This window comes from Juglans regia, chromosome 13, assembly GCF_001411555.2.
Source record: "Juglans regia cultivar Chandler chromosome 13, Walnut 2.0, whole genome shotgun sequence".
NCBI lineage: Eukaryota > Viridiplantae > Streptophyta > Magnoliopsida > Fagales > Juglandaceae > Juglans > Juglans regia.
Genome location: NC_049913.1, coordinates 17,338,105 through 17,360,689, shown reverse-complemented (window position 1 = coordinate 17,360,689; position 22,585 = coordinate 17,338,105). Strand labels below are relative to the sequence as shown.

At 36.4% G+C, this 22,585-nt stretch overlaps 1 protein-coding gene across 1 annotated transcript in view; it reads left to right on the top strand.

Annotated features, from left to right (window-relative positions):
* Window positions 1-8,162: 8,162 nt before the first annotated feature.
* The window catches only part of LOC108986840, a 29,106-nt gene continuing 14,683 nt past the window's right edge, over window positions 8,163-22,585 (top strand). Inside the window, exons 1-4 of the mRNA XM_035684339.1 lie at window positions 8,163-8,925; window positions 9,042-9,277; window positions 9,464-9,581; window positions 10,042-10,164. Of these exons, the coding sequence (XP_035540232.1) occupies window positions 8,163-8,925; window positions 9,042-9,277; window positions 9,464-9,581; window positions 10,042-10,164 (1,240 nt within the window). The remainder of the gene's footprint in view (window positions 8,926-9,041; window positions 9,278-9,463; window positions 9,582-10,041; window positions 10,165-22,585) is intronic.

Genomic DNA, 22,585 nt, shown 5'->3' with positions numbered 1-22,585 from the left:
TATATACGTGTTAGGTGTGGATTTCTGTTATTTCCGTTCACTGTTCATGACTTTTTCCTTTACCGTAGACGTGTCTTTTACCATGATTGAACTTATTTTAGGATGCCACTTGTGTGCTTGCTTATTAAGAAAAGAGGATTTCTGTTATTTTAGGATGCCACTTGTGTCTTTTGCTTATTTGCTTATTCTCAGCTAATAGGGGTTGGTTAGGCTCTATATACTCCTCTTCAAATCCAATCATTCCGGATCTACTGGATAATCTTTTTGATAAGCAAATTTCGGATATAGAGAATGATTCTCTAACTGTTATACCAGAAGAAAAGGAAATTTTAGAAACTCTAAAACAGATTCCCAGTAACAAAGCTCTAGGACCCGATGGAATGACGACCCTCTTTTACAAGCACTCTTAGATTATTGTAAAGAAAGAAGTCATACTAGTTGCCCAAAATTTCTTTACCATTGGCCATCTTCTAAAGTAGATCAATCATACCAACGTTGCTCTTATCCCAAAGATGTCTAGTCCAAATACTCCAAGCCAATATTGACTCATTAGCCTTACAAATGTCATCTATAAGATTATAACCAAAATAATGGCTAATCGTCTCAAATGTTTGCTCCCTAAAATTATCTCTCATCTCCAAACAGCTTTTGTCCCAGGTAGAAATATCAAGGAAAATACAATTATAGTTCATGAGCTATTTCATCATGTCAAAAGGAAAACTGGGAACAAAGGATTGATGGCAATTAAACTAGATATGGAAAAGACTTTCGACCAAGTGGAATGAGAATTTCTCTTTGTAGTGATGAAGAATCTGGGTTTCAATAAAAAATGGATAAACTTGATAAATGTGTGTATAACAATAGTATCATTTTTCATCCTCATTAATGGCTCGCTAAGAGGTTTCTTTAAATCTCAGAAAGGTAAAAGGCAATGTGATCCAATTTCTCTCTCTTTTTTTTTTTTTTGTTTTATATATATATATATATATATATATATTGATCACTGAAGCACTATCTAGAATTTTATTAAAGGCTGAAGCTCAACAGAAACTGAAAGGGGTACAAATCAGCAGAAATAGTCCAACAATATCACACTTACTATTTGCTGATGATACAATAATCTTTTCAAAGGCAACATAAAAAAATGCACAAAACATTTCAGAGTGTCTTGCAAAATATCAAAGTTGGTCTAGACAGAGGATAAATCTAAGCAAATCTTCAATGTTTATCACAAGGAATACAAGCCAAACAGCAAAAGCTTCTATTTCCCATTGGCTACCTTATAAAACTGCATCAACAAGAATGAAATATTTGGGCTTGCCAACCTTGTTCAACAGAAGGAAAAAAGAAAATTATAGTGACATGATGACAATGTGGGGAAAAAATTGGAAGGCTGGAAATCAAAGCTATTGGCCCAGGCAGGAAGAACTATGCTAATCAAATCTGTATTAAGGTCAATTCCATCTTATCATATGAGCTCATTTCAACTGCCAAAATCAGTCTGCAGATCACTTGATATAGCTTTAAAAAACTTATGGTGGGGATTCTCAAAAGACAAAATTCATAATATGATATTAAAATCTTGGAAGTCTATCTGCTTACCAAAAAACGAAGGTGGCTTAGGTATCAGATTAATGGAGAATATGAATCAAGCAATGTTAGCAAAAATAGGATGAGAATTAGGTGAGGCAAGAAATGGTTTGTGGCACTCAATTCTAACTGCCAAATACCTAAAGAACACTATTTTCTTGGAGACAGAATAGAAGACAACTGATTCATGTAGGTGGAAGGGAATACTCAGAACAAAAAATTTGCTAAATAAAGGTCGTCGTTTTCAAATCCTATGTGGAGAATTAGTAAACATCTGGTCAGATCCATGGATTCCTTCACTGAATAACTTCAAGCTACAGCAAATACAAGGTATGGCCCTAGATTACCCAACTATTATTGTTTCAGATCTTATTATCAATAATCCTAGGAGTTGGGATGTTCTAAAAATGCAAACTCTCTTTCATCAATTAAGTATCTCAGAAATACAAAAAATACCCCTCTCAGCTAGATCAATGGAACGAGACAAAATTGTTTGGATACTAAACCACAATGGAAAATACTCTGTTAAGACAGCTTATCAGGCAACATTGAGTAGTCATGTTTCGGATCAACATGACAACTTAATATCACTCTTTAAGCCAATGTGGAGCCTAAAAATTCATGATCTGCATAAATTACTGATCTGGAAACTACTTTGGAATATTCTTCCTACTAAATCATGAATTGGTGATTTCGTTCCCCATCAAGAATCAGAAGAATGTCCTCTCTACAATCAAGAAAAAGAGACTCTAAAGCATATTTTCATAGAATGTCCCGTCATCAGAATTTTGTGGCAACAGAGCAGTTGGCCTCTAAATCTTGCAAGCTTGCCTATTAACTCTATTGTAGACTGGATCAGAATGATCATTTACCCAGAAAAAGAGTTGGGACTCTGAATAGAAGAAAAGCATCATTTTCAGCTATTTGCGGTTATAATTGTATTTGGAGGAAAAGATATGACATAGTCCACAATCACACCTCTTTGTCACTAGAAGAAGCAAATATCCAATTGAAACACATTTATGAAGACTATAAAGATGCATGGAAAGAAAAACAGAGTCAACAGAGGAAAGAAGGAGAATGGAAGTCTCCTCCTCTAAATTATCTAAGCTTCTCATTTGATGCAGCAGTACGTGTAACAACCCGCTAGAAATTCATTGGTGGAATTTCTATTGACTTTAGGAATCTCGTGAAAACACCATAAGTTTTTACGAATCGACCAATCGCACAGGTTATAGTCTGTCAACATAGTCAGTGTTATCACTCACTATGGTGCTAGAAATATGAGTTTAATTATTTGAGGTAGTTAGAAGTGTCAGAATGCGTTATGGTCTCCGCCTTTAGACTCAGTGGATTATTTATGATTTTATGGCGCAATAACCTATTTTCATAATTCCGGACGAAACGTCTATTGAAAATTGTGAAATTATTTTTAGGGGCACTTCGGGGTTGAATTTCGTTAAACGATTTTCACTATAGGTTAATATGAATATTTAGAATTTTTCAGTACTAATTTTATTATGATTTTTTTTGAGTAAATAGTAACCTCGATAAGCGCACCCAGTGCGGTGTTTTTAAAATCATAGTGTGAAATGTCCAAATTAGGTTGGAGGAGTTTTATTTGGACACTTGGCAAGATCTTAGCCACACTTAGTGATTAATATTAGATACTTGGCACCATGAGGAGCCATTAGATGGATTTGTGAAGGAAGTCAAGGTGTGACATCATGTCACCTAAGTAAAGCTTTGTTTCATCTGATCAACCAAATTGTGTCAAACCAAAGAGGGTTTCAACCCTACCAAAACCCTAAATGGTTGGAATCCAATTGAAACCCCAAAAGTTTGGTTGAAACCGAAATCTTAAACGGTTTCCCCAAATCCTAAAGTTGGTCTCCAAACCCTTTTTAACCCAATTTCTAACATTGTGTTTAATCATTTGATTTAATCACTTCCATATGCTATTAATTAATCAAATCCTTGTTATGACATCATTATCCAACCTTTTAAACCTTGGAAATTTGATTGGGCCAAGAAAAATTAGTTTTGGGCTTAATAGCATCTCCAACTCTAACCAAACCCCCTTTAAACCCTAAATTGAAGCCCACTTGGTGGGGCCCACCAATGCCCACGAAATTGGCAACCTTGGCAAAGCTTTTTGGAGAAGTTTCCTCCCCCACATGGCAGACCATCCACTGCCATTGGCTGCAACCCATTAGTGCCTTGATGTGAAGAGAAGTCCACTCCATCAACCTCCATCTCTCACAGCTGTTGCAGGCAATCCATGCCTCTCTCTATTCTCCACTTTATGTCACATAGCCACCTCCAATCAAGGGTCATTCATGCCCATAACTTCCCCCTCCAGAAGTCTAAAGTCGTGCAAGACACACTTCTCTCCATTTTATCACTTCTTTCCCCCGTTCTTAGAGAGAAACCCAAAAGAGCTCTCTCGGGCAGATTTCTGGGTCTTTTTGCGTGGCTATTTTCGATCCTTTGTAAGTATTATCTCACGATGACTCCTTCATAAAAGTTGTTCGTATTTGAGTCTAATTTCCGTGGATATCTTATTTGTCTCATTCGATGCTCATTTTGTCGGACAAAATTATTTTTAACCATGGAAAGGTCATTCTGGACGTGAAACTGGACAGTATGTTATGTTTTGGAAGTTTTGACCAAGCTAATGGACATATCTTGGTCCGAAAAGTTTATGGAGTGTTTTTAACACATGTTTATGAATGTGCATTGAGGTTTTATTGCCTGAATAAACCTTTTGATGATAGATTTTCTTGGAGTTAGAAATTTGAAAACTGGAAGTGGAAAAACAGTTTCTGTTTTGTGAAAGTTTGAATATTTCGTGGTTTAATCTTATTCCAAAGGCTTTGATATTTTTATATGATGATCCTAAGCCTCTTATATACATATTAGGATGGTATTTCGAAGATATTTAGTATTATTTTTAAAGATATGATTTTCTATGCAAGAGGATTTCGGTTAGGCCGAAAATTTGATGTTTTTGAGTTAGATCCATGTTTTATTAAATTTTAGCCATGTGATTTTAAGTTTTATGGTTGGATATTCTTTAGGACACATTTTTAAAGCATGTGATGTGTTAGTTTGAAGATCACATGTATTTAAGTCATGGATCAAGAGATTGATCAAAGTTAGTTTGGAAAAACAGTTTCTGTTTTGGACTAAGTTTAAAGCCAAAACCTCCAAGTGTTGTTTTGTGATTTTTGGTGAGTTTTGTTTGATGATTTAAAGCATGTTTGATCTTAGGATGATTTTATGAATATGTTAGAAGTAAGATTTGATTTTTTGGAATTCTTGGAGATGTTTTTTATTAAGGTCACAACTTGTAATTTAAGGTTTACTTTTTGTTAAAAAGTTTGGGTCTTTTTATAAAAAGTTTGGTGTTGATAATTAGCTTTTTCTTAATGGATATTTTTTAAGTGTGTTTTTAAACTTAGGATAGGAAGATCTTTGTTACAAGATTTTGGTTTATTCATGAGTTTTGAACCTTGAAAAAATTGCAACCAAAATCAAGACAAATGACCTATGTAGGTTTCGGCCATAGTGAGTTTTTCATAGTTGTGAATGGTTTTAAATTTTTCTGAGTTGATATTTGAGTTTGGGACAAAATTTACATGAGGAATGTAAATTTTGGTAATTTTTGGAATTAGGATGTCAAATCCTTAAGTTAGGGGTAAAATGGTCATTTGCCCACATGTAGAGGGTAAAATGGTAATTTTACTCTAAGTTGTCTCTTTTTACATTTCTAATTGTTAGTGATTAAGTTCTAATTTTTAGAAATCATTACTTTCAGTTTCTCGAGATCGCACTTGAGTTTAGTCTCGAAGTGCGGAGATCGAGGTAAGTTAGCTTTTAACTTACTATCAGTTTAATGTGTATGAGTTTACTATGCATGTTATCATATGTGTCATGTCAAGTCATTACATATTTATCTGTTACACAATTTATTCTGTCATGAATTATTCATCTGTTACACAAGATATTATGTCACGTATTGCTATACATTGCAAGTATGTCAGGTAAGTATGCAATCTATTATATGTATTTCATGTCACGTAATATTCACTGTCACATGTTACGGCATGTTAAGAAATGTTTGTCTGTTATATGGTATGCTATGTTACGAAATGTTGCATGTTACATGTATGCTATGTTATGAAATGTTCTCTGTTACATTTATGTTTTGAAGTATGTCATGTCTGTCGTTTTACGTTCATGTCACGTTATGCTACGTCAGGACTTCTGTCTTTTATGTCACGTTCGTGTTACGTCACGTTACGAAATGTCTTGTATGCCAGTTAAGTTATTCATGTCAATCACGACCCTAAGTGCTAGGATGGGGTAATATCCTAGTGGAACTCTTTTGTTCACGCTGGAGTGTCTAAATAGGTGTGAAATTCCCTGGGTTAACGAAGTACAGTCAACAGGTTGCGAATGGGGCCTAATTAGCTGGTCACCGGAGCGCGCCAGACACTAACGCCGATGGTGCCACACATTATGTTACGTGTGTCCACAACAAGTGTGGCATAAACAAATAAGTCATGGGGCCACAACAACTGTGGAGTATGAAGTATGGGGCCACAACAACTGTGGAGCATACACTACGTGAGACACAGTAATTGTGACACGTAGAATACGTGGGGCCACAACAACTGTAGAGTACGTATTAACGCACTCACAGCTGGTATAGAAACCTGTGATGTGATGCGGTAATCCACAGGGACACACGGCTCAAGGGGACCTGTGTAGCACTCATATGGTTACTTTAATGATTAAGTCTATTGAATAAGATTTTAAGTTCATGTATTTCACGCACTGTTTTTGGTACCGTACCGTACCGGCCGGTACCGAAAATTTGCTATTCCGCACCGATTTAAATACCGGGTGTACCAGCCGGTATTTGATGTTTCGGCCGAAACATAAATTTCGGCCGGTACACATTTTGGCAGCTGGGACTCGGGTGTTAAGCTGATGGCATTTTCGAAATTATGGCAAATTATTAGGGGCAAATTTGGTCTTTCACCTCCCACATAAAACCTAAGCATCTCTTTCTCTTCTCTGAATCTCTATTTCCGTATTCTATCAATTTTGTTCATCACGCTGCAGCACCCGAGTGACCGAGTCCCAGACTGCAGACGGCCAGCCAGCTGCTAGCGTCCACCGCCCTCCGTCTCGTCGCACCGCACGTCGCCGACCACCGCCCTCATCTCGGTATTTTACTATTTTTTTTGTTTATTACTTAGTTTGATTTTTTTTGTCACTTTTTTTTATAAATAAATCATAATTGTATTTTTATAGATGTTTTAGATTATATGTTTGTAGATGTTTTAGATTATATTGTTATAGTGTTTGTTTTTATAGATGTTTTAGATTATATTTTTATAGATGTTTTATAGATGTTTGTTTATATTTTTATAGATTATGTTTTTATAGATGTTTTTGTTTATATTTTTATAGATTATATGTTTGTGGATGTTTTAGATTATATTGTTATAGTGTTTGTTCTTATAGATGTTTTAGATTATATTTTTATAGATGTTTTATAGATGTTTGTTTATATTTTTATAGATTATGTTTTTATAAATGTTTGTTTATAATTTTATAGATTATATTTTTGTAGATGTTTTAGATTATATTGTTATAGTGTTTGTTTTTATAGATGTTTTAGATTATATTTTTATAGATGTTTTATAGATGTTTGTTTATATTTTTATAGATTATGTTTTTATAGATGTTTGTTTATATTTTTATAGATTATATTTTTGTAGATGTTTTAGATTATATTGTTATAGTGTTTGTTTTTATAGATGTTTTAGATTATATTTTTATAGATGTTTTATAGATGTTTGTTTATATTTTTATAGATTATGTTTTTATAGATGTTTGTTTATATTTTTATAGATTATATTTTTGTAGATGTTTTAGATTATATTGTTATAGTGTTTGTTTGTATTTTTATAAATGTTTTAGATTATATTTTTATAGATGTTTGATAGATGTTTGTTTATATTTTTATAGATTATATTTTAATAGATGTTTGTTTATAGTTTATATTTTGATAGATTATATTTTTATAGATGTTTGTTTATATATTTTATAGATGTTTGTTTATAGTTTAGATTTGATGAGTTTCTTCTTAATGGCTTACTTATAAGTGTTAATGTTTTATACTTTAATAGTTATAAATGTCTAGTTGTCAATCAACCGGTAGTATGACTTCAAGTTCAACTCCAGCACTTGCTCCTGTAAGATCAGAAGATCTAGCTTGGGCCCATGCACGTGCAGTGCCAGGGGCAAGAAATAATACCGAATGTTTATATTGTAATAAAGTAATTAGAGGTGGCGGGATCACTCGGTTGAAGTATCATCTAGCTAGGATTTCAGGCGATGTAGAAGCATGTAAAAAGGTCACTGAAGATGTAAAATGGCAAATGAATGAGTTGCTTAATGAAATGAAAAAAAGTAAAGAGAAGAAAAGAAAAATAAGTTCAGAGATTGGAGGCGATATAGATTTAACATCTGATGATATTGATGATAGTAATAGTATGGAGGGACAGTCTCAACTTTCAAAAGGTAAGGGGAAGTCGAAAGAATCTGGAAAGTCAGTGGGGGGATTGAGTAGATTTTTTGCTCCAAGAACAACTTCTGGGGCCCAACCTTCAATTAAGAGTTCTATGTCTTCAAATGAGATGATTGTAAAAGCAAAGATGGCTGTAGCACGCTGGTGGTATGATGCTAATCTGCCTTTCAATGCAGCTCAATCCAAGTTTTATCAAGTAGCTATCGATGCCATGACTGCCATCGGGGCAGGATTCAAGGGCCCATCTTTATATGAGTTGAGAGGAAATTTGTTAAAGATGGCTGTAGATGAGGTTCAAGATTATTTACAACAAATTAAGAAGGTTTGGAGTGAGACCGGTTATTCACTAATGGCAGATGGTTGGACAAACTATAAGCAACAATCAATAATCAACTTTCTAGTTTATTGTCTGAAAGGTACAATGTTTTTGAAGTCTGTTGATACATTTGGCCTTAGAAAAGATGCTGAAACATTGTTTAATATCTTTGATGAGGTTGTTCAAGAAATTGGAGTTGAGAATCTTGTGCAGTTCATAACGGACAATGGTGCAAGTTATAAAGTTGCAGGACAAAAGTTACAACAGAAGTATGGCTCTTTCTACTGGTCCCCATGTGCAGCCCATTGCATAGACTTAATGTTGGAGAATTTTTCTGATCTAAGATATTTTTCCCTTATTGATGATGCTATAAAAAAGGCAAAAAAGATAACAAAGTTTATCTATAACCATGGTTGGGTTTTGGCATTGATGAGAAAATACTTTACCAAAGGTCATGATTTGTGTCGTCCTGCAATTACAAGATTTGCGACAAATTTTTTAAGTATCCAATGTTTGCTATTGTTTAAGAAAGAATTCAGACAAATGTTTGTGATAAATGGATTGCATCAAGTAATTCTAAGAGCAACATAGGGAAGGAGATAGCTGAGATCATTTTAGAAGATAAAGAGTTTTGGGCTCAATGTCAATTTATTGTCAGAGTTAGTGAGCCTTTGGTTCGTGTTCTACGACTTGTTGACGGGGATGAGAAGCCTGCAATGGGATACTTGTATGATACAATGGAAAGAGCCAAAGAGAACATAAAAGTAAGATGCAATAACAAAGTTAGTTTATTCAGTCTATTCACCAGGATCATTGATTCAAGATGGGATAGGCAGCTTCACAGTCCATCACATGCGGCGGGTTGTTTTTTTAATCCTGGAATTTACTATAGCCCCAATTTTAAAAATAAAAATGATGTTGTAAAAGGCTTCAACAGTTGTGTTATGAAGATGGAACTTGATCCCGATAATCAAGATAAGATCATTGCAGAACTTGACCTGTATAAGAATGCAATAGGTGAGTTTGGACATTCTTTAGCAATCCGTCAGCGTGATAAGATTAATCCAGGTATTATCATTTATTAATATCATTTGTTAAATAATGTGACTTTGTACTTTAAATTTTATCTTATTTTATTTTTACTGATTAATAATTTATAATTGTATTATTGTTATAATTGCATGGTGGACCCAATTTGGTTGTGAGGTTCCAACGCTTCAAAGGTTTGCTGTTCGAGTACTAAGTCACTGTTGTAGTGTAACTGGATGTGAGAGAAACTGGAGCACATTTGATTTTATTCATTCGAAGAAGAGAAATAGATTAGTGCATAAACGTTTGAATGACATAGTATTTGTTCGTTATAACTTGAAGCTGAGAGAGAGAGGTAAATTTTTTTAATACTAATGTTTTCACTCTTGAAAAATATATAATATTTTCACTTATGTTTGATTTTATTTTTACAGGAGCATAAAAAGGGGAAGAGATGCTTTAGATCCAATCAATCTTGAAAACATTGATTTGATGGAAGAATGGGTGGGTGAAGAATCTGAGCTTCTTGATGGAGAAGATTTGGATTGGGCAAGTATTGAGGAGCCATTAGCTTCACTAAATGAGGAAGACAATGATAATGTTGGTATTGATGTTAATGACGGTGATGACGTTGATGAAAATATTTTGATTAACATGTCGAATCCTGATCCTTATTGTCTTTTTGATGAGGATGAGTATCTTTGATGATGTGGTGACGTTAATGATTTTATCATGATAATGTTGATGTTTATAACTTTATATTAGTTGTAACTTAAAACTTAAGACTTGTATTGAGAAGTATTGATTTATGACTTATTCTGTTGTTATTTTGGAATACAGTTAATGCTTGTATATATATAATTTATTCAGGTATAAATGATTCCGAAATGGTACACAAAACGGTACCGGTACGGTACTGGTACCGAAACGGTATCGGGACAGAAATATTATCCCGAAACGGTACACGAAACGGTACCAATAGCGAAATATTTCGTTCCAGTGCCTTGACCGGTACGACTTCCGGTACGGTATTCAAAACTTTGATTTCACGTTCAAGTTATGTTTCAAGTTCACGTTATGTTATGTTTAAGTTTACGTTCACGCAATCATGGTAATCCCATGAGAAAAGAATATGTTTCAAGTTCATGTTATGTTATGTTCACGTTTACGTTATGTTCTAAGTTCACATTTATGTTATGTCATGCTCAAGTTCATGTTCAAATTATGCATGTTCACGTTCATGTTATGTTTCAAGTCCATGTTATGTTTCAAATTCACGTTCATGCTATGTTTCAAGTCTATGTTATGTTTCAAGTCACGTTCATGCTAAGCTTCAGTTTCAGTTTAAGTTATGCCAGTTATGTTATGTTGTATGTCAAGTTATGCCATGATTACTTATGATTTGATTATGCATTCATGTTTTTATTGCCATGCATGCATCATTAACCTGTGTGGAAGTTTCCTGTTAACTTGCTGAGATTTGTAATCAAATCTCACTGTGGTAGTCCCAACTACCATTCCTCCCGAATAGTAGATTTTGTTATAGGATCTGAAGGAGAACCGGGAATCGACCAACTGGAAACGGTCGACTAAGCGACGGTGCAATGTAGATGGTAGTACAGTAGTTACCTCATATTACTACTTGTATTTGTGGAGTTCAATCTCCAGCACTCTTGTGATCACAGCCATATGGACTATTATTGTGATCTTAGTTGTTTAGTATGTCGTTAAGTATGAAGTATGTTTTAAGTATTTGGGATATTTCAGTTTGGTGCATAGTATTGCTAAAAAAAAAAAAAAGAAATTTATTATCTACTGTGAATATCGCATAATGCTAGATGCATGTTAGGAACATTGCATCTTATATGTCTTGAACGGGGTCAAGTAACCTTGTGTTGCATGTCCCGACGCTTCAGATGTCTGTCCGATCCCAAGCGGAATCTGGGGGCGTCACAGTACGAGACCAGTACTCAGTTGTCTCAGTAATACAAAGAAATCACAGTGGAGAGATTTTGGGGATAATAATAGACAAGGTACAAACTGTGACGCCCCCAAATTCCGCTTGGGATCGGACGGACATTTGAAGCGTCGAGACATGCAACACAAGGTTACCTGCCCCCGTTCATGACATATAAGATGCAATATTCCTAACATGCATCTAGCATTATGCAATATTCGCAGCGGATAATGTTTTCTTCAGCAATACTATGCACCAAACTGAAATATCCCAAATACTTAAAATATACTTCATTCATAATGACGTACTAAACAACTGAGATCACAATAATAGTCCATATGGTTGTGCTCAAAAGCGTGCTGGAGATTGAACTCCACAAATACAAGTAATAACCTGAGGTAACTACTGTACTACCATCTACGTCGCACCATCGCTTAATCGATCGTTTCCAGATGGTCGATTCTCGATTCTCCTTCAGATCCTGTAACAAAATCTACCATTCGGGGGGAATGGTAGTTGGGACTACCACAGTGAGATTTGATTACAAATCTCAGCAAGTTAACAGGAAACTTCCACACAGGTTAATGATGCATGCATGGCAGTAAAAGCATGAATGCATAATCAAATCGTAAGTAATCATAGCATAACTTGACATACAACATAACATAACTGGCATAACTTAAACTGAAACTGAAGCTTAGCATGAACGTGACTTGAAACATAACATGGACTTGAAACATAACATGAACGTGAACATGCATAATTTGAACTTGAACTTGAGCATGACATAACATAAATGTGAACTTGGAACATAACGTAAACGTGAACATAACATAACATGAACTTGGAACATATTCTTGTCTCATGGGATTACCATGATTGCGTGAACGTAAACTTGAACATAACATAACGTGAAACATGACTTGAACTTGGAATCTTATTCAATAGACTTAATCATTAACGTGACCATATGGGTGCTACACAGGTCCCCTTGAGCCGTGTGTCCCTGCCGATTACCGCATCACATCACAAGTTTCTATACCAGCTGTGAGTGCGTTAATACGTACTCCACAGTTGTTGTGGCCCCACGTATTCTACGTGTCACAATTGCTGTGTCTCACGTAGTGTATGCTCCACAGTTGTTGTGGCCCCATGACTTATCTGTTTGTGCCACACTTGCTGTGGACACACGTAACATAATGTGTGGCACCATCGGCGTTAGTGCCTGGCGCGCTCCGGTGACCAGCTAATTAGGCCCCATTCGCAACCTGTTGACTGTACTTCGTCAACCCAGGGAATTTCACACCTATTTAGACACTCCAGCGTGAACAAAGGAGTTCCACTAGGATATTACCCCATCCTAGCGCTTAGGGTCGTGATTGACATGAATGACTTAACTGGCAGACATGACATTTCGTAACGTGACGTAACATGAACGTTACATAAAAGACATAAATCTTGACGTAACATAACGTGACATGAACGTAGGACAACAGACATGACATACTTCGAGACATAAATGTAACAGAGAACATTTCATAACATGTCATACATGTAACATACAACATTTCGTAACATGGCATACCATATAACAGACAACATTTCTTAACATGGCGTAACATGTGACAATGAATATTACATGACAAGAAATACATGTAACAGATGGCATACTTAACTTAACATGACATACTTGCAGTGTATAGCATGTATAGCAATACGTGACAGAATATCTTGTGTAACAGATGAATAATTCATGACAGAATAAATTCTGTGTAATAGATAAATATGAAATGACTTGGCATGGCACATATGATAACATGCATACATACAATTTAGTTCCCTTACTTATCACACATACACATTAAATTGATAGTAAGTTAAAAGCTAACTTACCTCGATCTTCGCGTTTCGAGACAAAGCTCAAGTGCGATCACGAGAAACTGAAAGTAGTGATTTCTAAAAATTAGAATTTAATCACTAACAAATTAGGAATATGGAAAAATATCAACTTAGAGTAAAATTACCATTTTACCCTCTACATGTGAGAAAATGACCATTTTACCCCTAACTTAAGGATTTTGCATCATAACTTCAAAAATCACCAAAATTTACATACCTTATGTAAATTTTGTCCTAAACTCAAATATCAATTCATAAAAATTTAAAACTAAACACAACCATCAAAACTCTATATGGCCGAAACTTACAAAGGCTATTTCCTTTGCTTTTTGTTGTAATTCTTTCAAATCTCAAAACTCATGATTAAACCAAAATTTTTCTTCTACTACACTCATAACATATTCTTAAGAATAATCATGTTTTGAATCATGAACAAAAGTCATCAAAATCACTAAAACCATACTTGAACTTTTTGGTTTCTCTTCTAAGTTCAAAACAGAATTTTGTTTCTAACTTGTTTTGATCAACCTCTTGATCCATGACTTATAAAGAAGTGATCTTCAAACCAAAACATCACATGGTTCAAAAAGGTGTCCTAAAACAGATCCAAGCTTCAAACTCAAGATCACATGGGTAAACATCAACCAAAACATAAATTTAGCCAAGAACATCATCACTTTGGCCTAACCGAATATCTCCTTCCATAAAATTTCATATGTTCGAAACTAACATCAAATATCTTCAAAATAACATTCTAACATGTATATAAGATGCTTAGGATCTTCCAATAAAAATATCAAAGCCATTGGAATAAGATTAAACCATAAAAGATTTAAACTTTCTCAAAACAGAAACTGTTTTTCCTCTTCCAGTTTCTAAGTTTCTAGACCTAAGAAAATATTTCACCAAAACTTTTAATCATGCAACAAATCCTCAACCAATAATCATATACACATGTTAACAGTACTCCATAAAAATTTCGGACCAAGATCTATTCATTAGCTTGGTCAAAAACTCCAAAATATAACACACTCTCCAGTTTATCGCCCAGAATGACCTTTCTGGGGTCTAAACAACTTTTTACCAATCAAATGATCTCCAAATGGAACAAATAAGATATCCACGTAAACTAGACTCCAAAATAAACAACTTTCATGAAGGAAACGTTGCGAGGAAACACTTACAAAAGCTTCTAAACAGGCATTCAAAAGAGGTACGAAAAACTGTCCGAGAGTGTCTTTTGTGTTCTATGAAGGAAAAGTGTAAAGGAGAGTTGCTTTTTCGTGGGAAGTGGACTGAAGAGCTTCTTACACAAGCTATGTAAAGTGATAGGACTGAAGGAATGGTTGAGTGTTGGCCTTTTCTTCTCATAAAAATCAGACCAAGATCTTTTCTCAAGGTGGAGTGTGAGAGTGAAAGAGTGAGGTGGCCCTTTTGCTTTGTCTTTCAAGAACCTTCTAGGCTCTTCTTGTACAGATCTGGCCAGCCAAGTGGGGGTACAAAACTTAGCCATGAAGCAATCCTATGGTGACCAAATTCGTGGGCCTTAATGGGCCTAAACCGAATGGGCCTAAAATTTGGGGTTTAAAGAGGGTTTGGGTTGCTATCAAGCCCAAATCCAATATCACTTGGCCCAATCAATTTTTCAAGGTTAACAAGGTTGGATAATGATGTTCTAACACAAATTTGAAGGATTAATAGCATGTGGAAGTGATTTAATCAAGTGATTAAACACAATGCTAGAAATCGGATTAGAAAATATTTAGAGGCCAACTTTAGGGTTTTGGGGAAACCGTTTAGGGTTTCGATTTCAACCATGCTTTTGGGCTTTCGATTGGATTCCCACCATTTAGAATTTCACTAGGATTGAAAACCTCTTTGATCTGGCACAATTTGGTTGAGCAGATGAAACAAAGTTTTGCTTAAGCGACATGATCTCACACCTTCATTCCTTCAAATCCAACAAACGTTCCTTATGGTGCCAAGTGTCTAAAATTATTCACTAAGTGTGGCTAAGATCTTGCCAAGTGTCCAAATAAAACTTCTCTAATCCAATTTGGACATTCCACACTGTGATTTCGAAACACTGCAATTGGTGCTCTTACCGAGGTTACTATTCACTTCGAAAAAGTGAATCATAAACTTAGTACTAAAAATTCCCAAATATTCATATTAACTTATAGTGAAAATATTTTACCGAAATTTAACCTCGAAGTGCCCCTAAAAATAATTTCACAATTTCCAACAGACGTTTCGTCCGGAATTATGAAAATAGGATATTGTGCCATAAAATCCTAAATAATCCACTGAGTGTAATGGCGTAGACCATAATGCATTCTGACACTTCTAACCACCACAAATAAATAAAACTCATATTTCTAGCAGCATAGTGAGTGATAACACTGACTATGTTGACAGACTAAAACCTATGCAATAGGTCGATTCGTAAAAACTTATGGGATTTTCACGAGATTCCTAAAGTCAATAGAAATTCCGCCAATGAATTTCTAGCGGGCTGTTACACAAACAAGTATCCCTCTAGTGGTAGAAGCATCGGCAGCATTGCTAGCATCCAAAATGGCCTATACTCAGAATCTAGCAATTATAGAAGGGGATGCTCAATCGGTATTTATATCTATAGAGAATCCAGATTTCACTCCTTTCTAGAACATCTCAACCATCATTGGGGACATACTGATTAACTCTCGACATAATCAAGGCTAGAGATTTACTAAAATTCATCGATCTCAAAATCGATGTGCATACTCAGTGACGCAATGGACAGCTACCAATCATGTTTTTGGAAGCCTACCTAAAGATAATATTCCTAGTTGCTTTTTGTATATTGATAGTGGAAAAGATCCACCTTGAACTTTTGTATTTCTTTATATATCTATAAAATGCTTGATTAGAAAAAGAAGAAGAAGAAGATTACAACACTAAACACCAAGCCGCTCACACAGCTCGGCTATAAATGCCAAAATCGAATCCTAAAGTCGGAGCACCAACTCCATCAGCTCCTCAAGCATCCTCCGCTTTCTAGTCGATCTTTTCTAGCTGATCGGATCTAGGTGGGCAAAACTATCATCGGTTTTGACTCCGGTTGATGTCTGCTCCGGTTCCAACTCCGGTGAAGTCAAAAAAATTTAGAGTCAGAGTTCCTCCAAAAATCTTTGTTGGAGTCGGAGTTAATGTTTACTCCGACTTCCGAACTCCAATTTCGACTAAAAAAAACTCAGCTGTGTAATTCTATTGCTCCTCCAGGAAAAGAAAGAAAAGTCTATGTTTTTATTTTTTAGTGTATTTTCTATGTTTGTCTCAGTCAGTTTGTTAGTTTGCATTTTCTGTGTCTATCTCAGTCCGTCAATCCATCTATCTCTATCAGTCAGTCTGCCTATCTTTGTATCTTTTGTCTGTATCTGTTAGTCAGTCAGTCTTCTATCCCTTTCTGTTTGCCTTTTACGTTTACATTTGGGTTCAATTTTCAAATCATCGTCCTTTGTTTATTTTTGAGTTTTTTTCTTCTTTTTTTTTTCATGGGTTGAGTTTTAGTTAGCTTTTTTGGGTTTTCCAATCAGTGTTAGTTTTCCTTTTCTGAGTTTTTTTTTTTTTTTTTTTTTAAATTTATGTTCTAGGGCTCTGTGAGGGGTGATGTTAGCTTTTTTAAGTCTTCACTTTTCCAATCACTGTTACTTTTTGCTTTTTTGAGGTTTCTTTTTCCTTTTTCTTTGTTTCTTTTATTTCTGGTTTAAGGGCCGTGAGTGTTAGTTTCAAGGTGCCAATCCCGACCGCTCGTTCCTTTACATCAAAGACTTTAATTTGAATATAGTGGTAATAGTGCGCACACACACACACACATCTATATGTATAAAAATAAATTAGTTTTAGTCTCTTAGTATCCGAGATCCTCTTCAACACTAAGTCTGACACTCCCTTACATCAGAATCTCTACTCTCTTCCTAGTCCCATTTCCTTTTACGCTTTTGTGGAGCCATCTTGGAAAGGGAGAAATGCATTGGAGTACATGTATACCATGCACCTGAATTTAGAGGCTCCATATCATTAGGGTGACTTTAGCAGCGTTGACGAAGCCATCGTTCGATAGCGGTGGTCAATCGAGCCATCTCTCTCTCTCTCTCTCTCTCTCTCTCCTCCCTATGATGCACCGACACTTTGATTTTGACTCCAGCAGCTTTGATCGGAGTCATAGTCTGGTCCTGATCGGAGTCGGATCCCAACTTCGACTTCGACAAAGTCAGAGTCGGAGCTTGGAGTTGGGCTTTCCTACTCCAGTGTCTCTCTCATGTGCTCTAGTCGTCTACGCCGCCTCTCAGCCATAAGCCTTCGGAGTCTACTGGGGGTCATATACGCTAATCGTGTGACTTTGTCTCGTCCGACCATGGTGTAGTTGTAAATGATGAGAGACATTGTGGGTCATAGGGTGAAAATGATATGGATGCCATGTGTGCATGAATGGATGCGAATGTCATGATGATGCGAAGGAAGCAATGCAATTCACATGCCAAACAAGTAAGGGTATTTGTTTCTCATGTCCTCCTTTTCCCACGTAGCTTCCTTGATATCGTGACTTCTCCAAAGAACCTTAACTAATGAAATTTTCAGATTCTGAAGTTCCTTGTCCTTCCAATCGATGATCTAAATAGGAATTTCTTCATAGGTCAGGTCGGGTTGTAGTGAAATCATCATCGTATCCACAATTGCAGTCGTTGGTTTCTCAAAACTCTTCTTAAGAGAAGATATGTGAAATACATTATGAATTCCTCAGAATTCCACAAGAAGATCTAGCCTATAAGCTACCACTCCTATCCTTTCTAATAGCGCAGAGGGTCCTATATATCTCGGACTTAGCTTCCATTTCTTACCAAACCGAACAACTCCTCTCATGGGCAATACCTTAAGATACACCCAATCGCCAACTTCGAACTCAAGGCTCCTATGTCTATGTTTCGCATATCTCTTTTACCTATCCTGGGCAGCTTTCATCCTTTCTCTTATTACTCGAATCTGGTCCTTCATTTCTTGGAGAATCTCTACACCAAGAATCTTCCCTTCTCCTACTTCGTCCCAATATAAAGGAGACCTACATTTCCTTTCGTACAAAGCTTCGTAAGGTGTCATCTGAATGGTGGCCTGAAAGTTGTTATTGTACGCAAACTCGATCAACGACAAGAGCTTTTCCCAATTTCCCTTCTACTGCAGAACACATGCCCTCATCATGTCTTCCAGAGATTGTATAGTCCGCTTAGATTGTTCATCTGTCTGAGGGTGATAGGCACTACTGAATTTCAACTTAGTGCCCAGTGCGTCTTGAAGACTTTGTCGAAAACGAGGATCTCTATCTGATTCTATCATTTTTGGTACTCCATGCAAACACACTATTTTCGATACAAATTGCCGAGTTAGTCGTTCTAACGTGTCAGTATTCTTTATCGGCAGAAAATGAGCACTCTTAGTCAGGTGATCGACTATAATCCAAATGGAATTATTTCCTGCCAAGGTCCTTGGAAATCCGACAATGAAGTCCATAGATATATCCTCTCATTTCCATTATGGGATCGGAAGTGGCTGCAATTGACCAGCGAGTCTCTGATGCTCAGCCTTGACTGTTCTACAAATAGAGCATTTATTAACAAAATTGGCTACACCCTTTTTCAAACCTTCCCACCAGAAATGTTGCTTCAAATCTTGATACATCCTTGTACTTCCAGGATGAGCCGTATACGGGGTCTGATGGGCTTCTCTTAAAATCCGATCCTTAACCTATTGATCTGCTGGAATTACCTTTTTGTTATGTTAATATATCAACCCATCTTCCCTAAGGGCAAAACCTTCTAGCCCTTCCTTCATTTCTACCCTCTTCCTAACTTCTGCCCACTTAGGATCTTCCATCTGCTGCTTCCTTACTTCATCCCACATAGCAGGTACAATTTCTTGTACTGCAGCGAGAGATATGTCCTAAGGAAAATCTTTAATTAGCAAGTTTCTCATGTTGTGCAAAAGTGATCCTTCTTCCAGATTGGGATCATCACTACGAGACTTTCGACTTAATGCATCAGCTACTATGTTAGCTTTACCAGGGTGATATTGATCTCACACTAATAGTTGCTAATAGTCTCTAACCACATCCTCAGCCTCATATTCAAGTTTTGCTTACTAAATAGATACTTGAGACTCTTATGATCCGTGTAGACCTCACACATTGTTCTATACAAATAATGCTTCCAAATCTTCAAGGCAAAGATTATAGCAGCTAGCTCCAAGTCATGAGTGGGGTAATTTTGCTCGTGATTCTTCAGTTGTCGTGAGGTGTAGGTGACCACTTGCTCATCTAGCATAAGTACACATCCGAGTCCTAACTTAGATGCATCACTAAATACAATGTAAGGCCTATGGGGTTTAGGTAAAGCTACTATTGGTGCAGTTGTGAGCCTTTCCTTCAGCTCCACAAAGCTACGCTCACATTCCTCTGACCAAACGTACTTAATGTGCTTCCTAGTCTAGGCAGTAAGGGGTCCTAATAACTTAGAAAACCCTTGAATGAAACATCAATAATATCCAGCTAAACCTAGGAACCTCCTAATCTCATGCACACTAGTCGAACGTTTCCAATCTACCACAGCTTCCACCTTTTTAGGATCTACTGATACACCACTATAGATCACATGCCCTAAAAATTTCACCTCCTTAAGCCAAAATTCACACTTACTGAACTTGGCGTACAACTTGTGTTCTCTTAGCCTTTCTAAAGGCAACTGGAGATGCTGCCTTTGCTTTCCTTTTCTTCTAGAGTAAATCAATATATCATCAATGAATACGACTACAAAGCTATCCATATAGGGTCTGAATACTCGGTTCATCATATCCATAAATGCGGCAGAGGCATTTGTCAATCTAAAGGGCATGACCAAATATTTGTAGTGCCCATATCTAGTCCGAAATGCTGTTTTAGGAATATCCTAATCCCTAATCTTAGAATGATGATACATTGACCTTAAGTCTATCTTTGAGAACAAAGATGCTCCTTGCAATTGATCTAATAGGTCATCGATACGTGGTAACGGGTACTTGTTTTTCACCGTTACGTTGTTTAATTCCCTATAATCACTGCACATCCCTAAAGATCTATCATTCTTCTTCACAAATAGGACAAGCACACCCCAAGGTGATGAACTAGGTCGAATGAATCCATTCACCAACAATTCTTCTATATGCTCATTCAATTCCTTCAGCTCTAAAGGGGCCATACAATAAGGTGCCTTATGGATAGGGCTAGTAGTAGGTTCTAATTCTATAACGAATTATATCTCTCTATCGGGGAGTAGTCCAGGTAAATCGTCTGTGAAGACCTCTGAATACTCTTCAACTACAGGTATCTACTACTACTACTTTTGTCTAGTATGAAGGCTAAATAGGCAGTGGCTCCATCGGCGATGCATTTCCTAGCTTGCAAAGCTGAAATTAACAAGGGGGTGGCTTTCACTGACCCTCCTGTATAACAAATCTGCCCATCTATGAGTGATTCAAAGGTGATCTTCTTATTCCTACAATCTATCCTAGCAAGATGCTTGGACAACCAGTCCATTCTTGAAATAACTTCGAATCCTAATACGTCAAAGACAATCATGTGGGCTTCCATCAATACTCCTTCTAATTTCAACAGGCATCTTCTCATCACGCGGTTACAAGTGATCAAGCATCCATCAGGAAATGACACTACTACAGCTTGAGGTAACATTTGGGTCGGCAGGTTACACATGAGTATAAATGTTGCAGACACAAAAGACCTTGTAGCGTTGGTTTCAAACAAAGCGTAGATCATATACTCGTATAGAGCGACTTTACCTAACGTGTAATCACTAACTACATAGCAGTTGTTACAAGTAACTACCTATTAAAGTGGGGAACTTAAGGAAAAATACCAATGATGATTTTCGCTTCTTCATCACTAGAAATCTCCTCGCTAATCTCTACATCCAAACCATGATCTTGCTCATGATGAACGTTGGATCCTTCAAGGTTCCTTTCCCTTCTTTCATGTGCCATCCTGTCAGGTATGTGCATCAGATTCAAATCTTTTACTTCATGATTCATGCTTACCCGATCTAAAATCAAAATCTATATTCTGGCATATACCTAAGGACATGTGGGCTTACCCAGAGACGTAATTGCTCTAATACCACCCTGTGACGCCCCCAACCTCCGCTTGGGATGTAATAGAGACTTAGAGTATCGGGACATGCAACACAAGGTTACATACCCTCGTTGTGACGCCCCCAAATTCTGCTTGGGATCGGACGGACATTTGAAGCTTCGAGACATGCAACACAAGGTTACTTGCCCCCATTCATGACATATAAGATGCAATGTTCCTAACATGCATCTAGCATTATGCAATATTCGCAGCGGATAATAATTTTTTTCTTTTTTTTTTCTTTAGCAATACTATGCACCAAATTGAAATATCCCAAATACTTAAAACATACTTCATACTTAACGACATACTAAACAACTAAGATCACAATAATAGTCCATATGGTTGTGATCAAAAGAGTGCTGGAGATTGAACTCCACAAATACAAGTAGTAACCTGAGGTAACTACTGTACTACCATCTACATCGCACCATCGCTTAGTCGATCGTTTCCAGTTGGTCGATTCCCGTTTCTCCTTCAGATCCTATAACAAGATCTACCATTCGGGGGGAATGGTAGTTGGGACTATCACAGTGAAATTTGATTACAAATCTCAGCAAATTAATAGGAAACTTCCACACAGGTTAATGATGCATGCATGACAGTAAAAACATAAATGCATAATCAAATCATAATTAATCATAAGTAATCATAGCATAACTTGACATACAACATAACATAATTGGCATAACTTAAACTGAAACTGAAGCTTAGCATGAACGTGACTTGAAACATAACATGGACTTGAAACATAGCATGAACGTGAACTTGAAACATAACATGGACTTGAAACATAACATGAACGTGAACATGTATAATTTGAACATGAACTTGAAACATAACATGAACCTGAGCATGACATAACATAAATGTGAACTTGGAACATAACGTAAACGTGAACATAACATAACATGAACTTGAAACATATTTTTGTCTCATGGGATTACCATGATTGCGTGAGCGTATACTTGAACA